The sequence below is a fragment of the Brachyhypopomus gauderio genome, chromosome 3, assembly GCF_052324685.1.
Source record: "Brachyhypopomus gauderio isolate BG-103 chromosome 3, BGAUD_0.2, whole genome shotgun sequence".
Lineage (NCBI taxonomy): Eukaryota > Metazoa > Chordata > Actinopteri > Gymnotiformes > Hypopomidae > Brachyhypopomus > Brachyhypopomus gauderio.
This window is the reverse complement of record NC_135213.1, coordinates 37,368,032-37,377,296: the sequence shown is the minus strand read 5'-3', so window position 1 is coordinate 37,377,296 and position 9,265 is coordinate 37,368,032. Positions and strand designations below refer to the sequence as shown.

The window sequence follows — 9,265 nt, the reverse complement described above, 5'->3', positions numbered from 1 at the left end:
GTGCTGAAATACCTCTTACAGATTTTGCTAGTGCACAGCTGGACGATGCACTTGTTAATTCAACCCTGTAGTGCAGATCCCACTGCAAAAACACAACTTAAAACGCAAAAGGCTAACACAACTCCAAAAAACAACTTGTCCACTCTAAAACTCATCAGATAATGTGATGTTGAAACAGAGACATATGAATACCATTACAACATATGCCAGAAAGTATCTTTGGTATGTTGCAGTATAGTACGTCACCCGGGACAAACTAAGCAAAATTAATTTCTGTTCTAGATCCTGGGATGAAATTTTTTTTTTTTCCAACAGATATTATAGAATTCAATAACAATGACAAATATTCCATTAACTTCTCTGTCTCAGGAAACAGACAGCGGTATTGTCCCGTCTCCTCACACCACACCCAAAAACGTCACTCCTGTGTACGACGTCATCCCCGTGTATGACATCATCCATGTTGGTGACATCGGTGATGACAGCTGCTATGAGTGTGGGAGAGAGGTAAGGACATGCCCTCATGGGCTTCCTGGCTTTCAGGAGAGATGAAAGATGTTCTGCTTGGTACTGGTTAGAGGACTCCAGCCCTTAGCTCCTCTGTGCAGATGTACGAGGGTTGAAGATGGTCTCTGAGCTTACAACTGTTTCAGAGCACAACAGGTAAACAGAGAAACGTTTCTTACCTCCAACTTACTAACCAAAAAAACAAACTAAAACTCAGAGGAGTTTTTGTTTGGGACTAACTAGGCAAAAAGAAACACACGACAACTTCACAGAGACATGGGAATGGTACGGTAATGTCTGACCTGAAGCGTGCAGTGTCTGTTTAAAGTGAAGCAGGACTCATGTAAACCTGCAGGTGCAAATTTAGCACTTGGGTTTCACAGTGTGGACACGAGTCTCTAAGCATGGCTTGTCGTGCTGTAATTACCCGCTGCAGTAGTGCTCACCAGTTTCACCAGGGTTTTGTTGGAGGGTTTTTTTGTTGCTGGTGATAACACCCTGTACTGGAGAGTGTGCGTGTTTGTGTGTTTCCGCCAATGTGAGCTCACACGAGGCCGTGTACATTTCTCTCTGTGCATCTGCGCGCATCTGTTAGTCAATGTTAATGAAGGTCTCTGGCGCCGAGGCCGTCTGTGGGGGTGGTTGGGGTGGGGGGGGGGGGTGGGGGGGGGGGGGGGGGGGGGCTGTGGAAAACAGACGAAAGCAGCTCTCATGTCAGAGGGATCTGCAGACAAAACAGAGCTCTCTCTAGAACATCGATGAGTACACCAAGAACTGGCAGAACGAGAGAGAGAGAGAGAGAGAGAGAGAGAGAGAGAGAGAGAGAGAGAGAGAGCAGGAGACATGCGAGAGAGAGCATGAAAGAGAGAGTCAGAGACAGGCAGATACAGTAATAGAAAGGGGGATAGAGAAAGAGAGAGAGGGTGATTGAAAGAGAGAGAGGCAGAGAGAGACACAGAAAGAGACAGACAGCGCAAGCATGCGAATCTCAGCCCAGATAGTGTCCAGAAAGTGGTACCACCCTTTGCTTTGTTTCTTAATTTGGTGCAAAAGCATGTTTCAAGACTCCAGTGGCTAACAAACCAATTTAAATACACACAAATTGTCTTTTGTGTTCAGCACTTTTTAATGAGTACATACAGTTCTGGCATGAGCTTCAAGCCAAGCCACGTATTTTATATATGTATGTAGTTTTCAGTGCAATAAAAAAACTGCAAGTATCTTGGATTTGAGAATTAGTTTAAAATCTCATATGAAATAAAGCAAAGTAGTTATAAAAGCGCCATGTTATTCATAATTACCTTTACTCACAAGACGTTTCTCCACAGTAAAATCCATATTTTTATGGCTGCTTTGCCATTACACAGGTCAACAAAAAAAAAACAAATTTACTGGTGCCCAAAATATTTTAATGAATTTGGGGTATTTTTGGGGTGCTGATTCTGAATATGCTATCAGTTTTGCCAGATTGGCTCAAGTTTTTGAGATTTTTGGTATCTTATTTATATCACTTATATAGCATTAGCATGTAGCATTTATAGCACAAGAAGAAGTTGTCTTAACGATCCAGACACATTCTGTTACATTTGTGGTGAATATACACTGCAAAAACATAGAAGAAACATAACAGACTTCATAAAAAAGTGTATTTGGCCTATTTTGGGGTTATGCTTGGGGACCAAGACAAGTCTTGGGCACCACACATAGTGTGTTTTTTTTACACATTTCACGAAAAATCTCAAAAACTTGAGCCAATCTGGCAAAACTGATGACATATTCAGAATCAGCACCCCAAAGTTACCCTAAATTCGTTGAAATATCTTTGGCCCCAAAAATGCTGTTGACCTGTGTTATTAGCTGCAGTTCAATATAAGCACCAGAAGGTGGCACCAGTGTCTAAAATAAGGCACACAGTACCGCTGAACCGAAATAATTCATTCCGATTAAATAAAGGCATAAAGATATACACACGGAGGCTGAATCACGTGTTTATTAAAAATGCGACTAGTCAAAATCATATTATATATTTAACATCAGTGTTATTATAATATACACTGCATTGACCGAGCCAACTGGTGTCATGACTGAATTGGTATAAAATTAGTCCTCATCCAAAGGAATTTATAACAGTATTCTAGTTCTATTGTTGGTTTGTCTTTGCAAGCATACAACTGAAATACAGGAGTGGGAGGAGTTCTCACTACTTCCGCCTGAGTCTGCTGTCGTTTAAGATAAAGGAGATGAAATACATTAAGTAATTATATAACCCACGCAGCAGTGCGCTCGTGACAGCATCAGCACCGCGTTGAACACTCCTAGGATCAGAGGAGAGCAATTACGTGCCAAGTGAGGTGTAGTGTGTGTGTGTGTGTGTGTGTGGGTGGTTGAGTGGGTGAGTGTGTTTGTGTGTGTGGTGGGGGGGGGGGGGGGGGGGGGGGGGGGGGGGTTGTGGGTGTGTGTATGTGCCACAAGGGACATAAATGACTTCCACAATAAAATTAACTTGTCAATAAGGAGTAAAAATAGAATAGTTATGTTCAATTAGGCCAACCTCAATAAATAAATGAGGAAGAGGAGGGTTGGAAGGGTTTTGTGATTCATAGTTCACGAGTCATGGATTCTGAGGTTTTATAGTGTCCCCTGAGAGTCCTCCTGCTTTCTGTGTCTTCAATTATTGATGCAGAACATGACAACAGAAACGCTTTCCGCAAGAAATAAACAGTGTTCATTACGTAACGAGAGGAACCACGAGTGTGTCTCTTCTAGCCACAATACTAGAAGAACACAAGCACTAAAGTGTGTACATGTAGGCACATGTCATATATCTGAGATCTAGTCCTGCAGTTTAGGCTATTTTTACATTCATACATACATACATACAATACAGACAGACGGACGGACTGACAAACGCGCTCTCTCACATACACACACACACACACACACACACACACACACACACACACACACACACACACACACACACACACACACACACACACACACACACACACACACACACACACACACACACACACACACACACACCAGCCCTTGGTTCTTAAAGGCTCTTTTGCAACTATTAGGCTTGTAAAGACATGAGTGTTCAGACCTGAAGCTCAGCTGACTAAAACCAAGATGTTTTTAACGTGAATACACAGACGGCTTGTTCCACTGGAGGGACCGCGGGGGCGTTTTCTCAGCCCAAAAATCGCAAAATAAAAGTTAAGACAACAAAAGCCACAATGCTGTTGTCTCATCTCATTCAGTTCCACCTCTCTACCTGTCCTCTCATACTGGGTGAAGTCTTTTCTTTTCTTTTAGCCTTAACAAAAACAAAAACGTGAGATAGCCAGGGAAAACTGCAAGCACACGTGGCCCACACGTGCTCCACTGCTCACGTGAGCAGATCCAGGATAAGTCTGATGTTCTAATTACTACAGTCCTGTCTTTATCTGCAAAGACCTGCTGGGCTGAACCACATTCACTAGCGGATCAATACAGAAACTTCTCACAGTGATATTTCCAGGATGAAAGCACAGGTGGCGGTGTTATGCAGAGATAATTACATCTGTGCCGAAGGTGCCGTGTGGAAGGTGTCTTCACCGATGCCGTGCTGAATGAGACAGGCTGTTCTACAGACTTCCACACTCACAATAATGGATCTGATTACAGAATAACTGGCCTGGTCAAAGACAGAGATAGCTGATGTCTGAAACTGACCACACTGGCTGAAACTGACCACATAGGCATCTGCAGACCTGATTGCAGACAGTCATCTGGCAGTCTGTGTGCAGAGCCGCTTGTCTGAGAGCGTGAGCGTGTGAGTCGAATCGTTTCTTATTCTCCATCAGTCATTTGCATGTGCATCAAACCCCATAATCACGCACAGGTTTTCATTGAACTGCAAATGGGACCCAGAGCCTCACATGCTAAAAGGATCCATTTCTGGCTCAAATATTCACCTGTCTTTGTAGCTGTCGCTGAAACCACTTTTACCGTCGACAACCACATTGTCCATCAGACCACCGGAGACTCTAACTGATCTGCAGTTGGGGTCATTACTCATATAAACGTCTTTCATCTCGTGAAGTTAAGCCCTCCTTGTTTACCAGTACCAGCATTAAAGATGTAAACAGTCAGCGTGTCCCAATACGTGCTGCGTAGGATCTGAGGTTTAGAAGTGCTAATTCCATTTTCATTAAAAAAGCAGCAAAACGAAAGCCCGTTAAGCACTTTTATATCATGTGCAGTAAAACCGCAGCCCTTACTGTGACTCTGGGCTTGTTTACTGTGTTGTAAAATAAATCATAGTGTCAGTTAAACCGAGCTTTGGTCATACAAACCTAGACCCAAATACATGGACATTTTCTATTAGAACATGGTTTTGATGCCAGAGATACCCTTACTCTTGTTTTGGTTCTGAATCAATACCAGACATCCGCAGAGGATCAAATAAAAGCTATCTGAGATGCAGCCAAGCAATCTGGGAATCTGCAGTCCAGGAAGACGGCATGAGCACAGAGGAGTCCGGCCTCCGCCTGTCGGCCTGCTGCTCGTCTGCAAACAAACCAACAAACACACCAACCATCCAGTCTGCAGCAGAGAAAACGCCACTCTGGACGCAGCGAAACTGTGGTTGCCCCTGCAAGAGGGAGAGGAAACATGACCCGCTTTGCATCAGCTGTCTCTCATGTCACTGGTGGTCACGAGGGGCTCAGAGGGCTTCAGTCAGGTTTCACCAAAGTTCTCCTGTTTGCCACAGATTTTTTAAAAAGGGCAGAAAGTGTCCAGCTTGCATTTGACCAAACGAGAGATGAACGGCAGTGAGACTCTGAGTTGAAGATGGTGTATTGTACTGAGTCACCTGAGAGATTCAGTACAATCGACCAACTCTCAGCCTGGGTTTTAAAAACAATTCACTCTACTGACAACATTTATCAATATAGCACATCAAAGCGTAAAGTATACCACAGCATTTCAACCCATCACATCAAAATGCACTCATCAAGAACTTGATTAGAAACACGTGTGTGTTAGCCATCTTCCCGTGGGTACAATCTTCTATAATTCATCTGCTGACATGCCCTCGGTGTTCAGCAGGGGTCAGTCTCTTATCACACCTGAGTCACAAGGCAGCCACTAGTCAGTTTTGGGTGGTGTTTGGGTGGTACTCTGAGCTCAGCACCACCTCAACACTATCAGTGAGGCACAGCAGTGCCACAGATGGACTGCAGTCTGTAGCAGTGCTGGTATCAAACGCTGCCGGACCAAAGATGTGCTTAAAGCACTGTGGGAATACAGGTGCAATGTAGAGATGGTTCTAACTCACTGATTGGTTAATGCATGTCTTATAGAATCACTGTCATTAGCCAAATGTAGTTGTTCTATAAGGACTGTAAAAGGTTCCAACCCTGTATGCGCTCTGCACTAACGCAGTGATCGAACATCTTACAGCTCTGAGAAGGTTACATGTGTAAAGTGAGCGTCGAGTAAACACAGGTCTATAGTCTGTCTGTTGCCCGTGACCTTTTAGCAGACGATGCTAGTCGAAGCAAGGGCCACACAGGCCTGTCAGGACACTTCGACTTGAGGAGGGGTCAAATAAAGACGTAGCAGATGGAACCGTGACCGGTGTGGGATCCAACGTGTGTGTGTTAGCATGCCAGGGAACTGAAGGACGTCCAGTCAGAGCCCTGTGACAGGACAGAGTTACACCGCATGACGGTTAGATGAAGACATGATGGAACTTGATGAAGTATATGACGAAATGCAACATATTAAAAATGTGTTGACGACCTAAATACCGGTTTGTTGGGGCCTCAGAGTCCTAATCCTACCTTACAGTTAAAGAATCACTAAAACTGGTCCCAGAATCTAGAGTTAAAGAATCACTGAAATCGTTCCCAGAATTCAGAGAGTTAAAGAATCATGGAAACTGTTGCTAACATTCAGAGTCTGTGCACACGACACATTACAGTCAAGGCCAAGAGAATTGAAACAGAAGCAGTTCTATCTATTATATAAACACAGTGGATGGCGCAAGTGAAAGGGGTGATAGACAGAGAGAGAGAAAGGGAGGGAGGGAGAAAGAGGGAAAAAAGAGAGAAAACTAGCAGTGGATTTAATTAATTATGGATTGAGCAAGATATCTGAGTGGAGTGACATTGGAGAGCATGTATAATCCAACAGCACATATATGGGTCATACAAGTTTTAAAATAGCTCATCATCATTTCATCATTTCACAACAACCATCATTTCAACAAAGTCTATAAATAACTTGGGTTGCCAGTTTGTTGTTTATGTTGCCAGCTGTTGTCTCCCCTTGAAACCCCCCACCCCACCCCCCCCACCCCCTCCAAGGGCAGAAGGAGGTGCAGATTAATTATCAAAATCTGTGAAGAGTTTGTGGTGGGAAAAGCACATGCCAACATAGCACAAACTACCATAAATCCACTACACTTCAATGTGCTGGTGTGCCGTGCTGCACACAGTCACAGCTCATGAACCTGTTGTCATTTGTCCTTCCAAAAATATCAGCTTCATCATTACTGGACAGTCTAAGCCACAGTGTGAGTGTTAAACGTCATGTATTTCTTGACGAACAATATTAAGCCTCTGAATGTGAGAAGTAGACCAATCCTGTCAGAATCACATCAAAATATAACCTACTTTCAATCTTTATCTGAAACCCTCACAGTTCCATAAACCAATACTACAATGAATTTCAATTTTCCCTAAACTGTTTCCTTTAAAAAAAACCTATAGCATGATAAAATTCAATGTTCAACAATGCCATGAAAAAAAAGACATTTTTGTCATTCTGCTTTATCATTTATGATTGAATGCTACAAGTTTCCGGTTAAAATGTTGGTCAAACGTATATCTCAGAGGTCAGAGCTGTAGTCATGTATGCTCCTGTGTCTATAGTGTTTACTGAAGAGAGACGATTATGGAAACTTATTATAATTCAGTTTACACTGCACACCTGTATTCATCCATATTACCTGGAGTGTCCTTATTACCACAAAATAAGAAGACTTTTCAGCTCTTTATTAGAGACCACTGCAGCGTTTCTGAGGGTTTGTTCTTGCAAATTAAGCAGGAACAATAGTTTGAAATTGAACAGTTCCTCAGAATAAACACCTCTTATGTGATAACCACTAAACCTACATCATGCACTATGGCGCGATCATTTTCAGCGCCATGCAGATGGAGCTTCCTGTGTGTGTGTGTGTGTGTGTGTGTGTGTGTGTGTGTGTGTGTGTGTGTGTGTGTGTGTGTGTGTGTGTGTGTGTGTGTGTGTGTGTGTAGAGTCGTTCAAGAGCTGAGCCGGTTTGAGAGTGTGGACACTGACACCTTCATCACTCGCTGAGTGTTTCACCCCGGGTTGAAGTCCTCCCCAATCTGGGTACTTTACCCTTTTCATTGCATCTTTTTTACGTCAGTATTCACATCAGTTTTGCATCATACGACCTCGTCGATCAAGCATTTTTGTTCAGATTTAAGTCAATGGCCAATAATATTGCGCATAATATGCCCATATTAGCGTGCTTTGTGGCCAAATAATGAAGATAAAGTTCAAGACTGAAAAGTGAAGGTTTTATGTATGTTGTAAGGTTTTGTGTGTATGCTGTAATGTAATAACTATTTGTAAGCGTAGCAAAGTTTCCAAAATATGTGGGATTATGTGTGTAGCCCTACAGAAATAATCCATAGAGAGTAACTAAAGTAACTTTATCCGATAACAGGATTATATCGCCAATCTACGCTGGGATGACACAGACAGCCCTAAACTGGTTTCTCTTTCACTCCCAGGTTCAGAGGGACTGGGACCCAGTACAACTCGTTAGTTTTTCAGCCACACTTACTGAATCGCTGTTGTTTTTGCGCAGCTCGTCCTCGCTGGACGCTGTGGATCCGACCACCAGTTTCTCGAAGCACGCCGAACCCAAGGACGAGCTCTTCTGGTGGGACACGACCAGATGCGCCACGCCGAGCTGTGGGCTTCCGTGGACCGAGACGGAAAGATCCTGCTGGCCCGCTGAAGCCCCCCCGGTACCCGCCAGCGGTACCAGTCCGTGTCCTTTACTAGAACCGGGGTCCGCTTTAGAGAGAGACCCGCCGTCTTCAAGTGTGGACTGAGTGGAGCTGGAGAGGTTCGGCTGAGAAGAGGAGAAGACGCGGTCCAGAACCTGTTTCTTTTTCCGTTTAAACATCCACAACCCAGATTCCTTCTTAGCCTCTGCACTGCGTCTTTCCGAGCTGCGTTTCGGGCTCAGAAATGGTTTTGTCTTGTCCTGGAAAGTCTTCCACATCCTCCGCTGACAGGACGTCTCCTCCTGGTCTTCTCCGGCGGTACCGTCCTTGGGTTTCTCCTCCATGGCGCCCGAGCAACAGCCGGCCAGCCTGCTGATGGCGCAGCGCAGCCGGTGTCACTGTGCGGCGAGTGCGCACTTGAACGGAACCACCGGATTCGAAAGGCGATCAGAACACAGAGAAGTTGTGGACCAGTACCGACGCGGATGCTGCGAGCTGCCTACAGCGCAGGGAGGTGAAACTGTGATGCGCACACTGCCCAAACGTGGCTATCTAGATCTACTACACAGGCGCCACTAACCAGATCTCACCATAGTGTGTATTATATTCAAACGGGAATCTTCGGGTCACGTCTAGTAAATTCCCAACGGATATCTAATGTAATTTGTTTTAAACTCTCCAGCTACGCGCAATGAATACATATGTGTGTCGAGAGCCAC

The 9,265-nt window shown here is 44.3% G+C and overlaps 1 protein-coding gene across 1 annotated transcript in view; it reads right to left on the bottom strand.

Moving 5' to 3' along the window:
• mctp1a (multiple C2 domains, transmembrane 1a) overlaps nt 1-8,890 on the bottom strand; it is a 113,206-nt gene extending 104,316 nt beyond the window's left edge. The window contains 1 exon segment of the mRNA XM_076998090.1: nt 8,378-8,890. Coding sequence (XP_076854205.1) covers nt 8,378-8,890 — 513 coding nt within the window.
• Nucleotides 8,891-9,265: the final 375 nt, after the last annotated feature.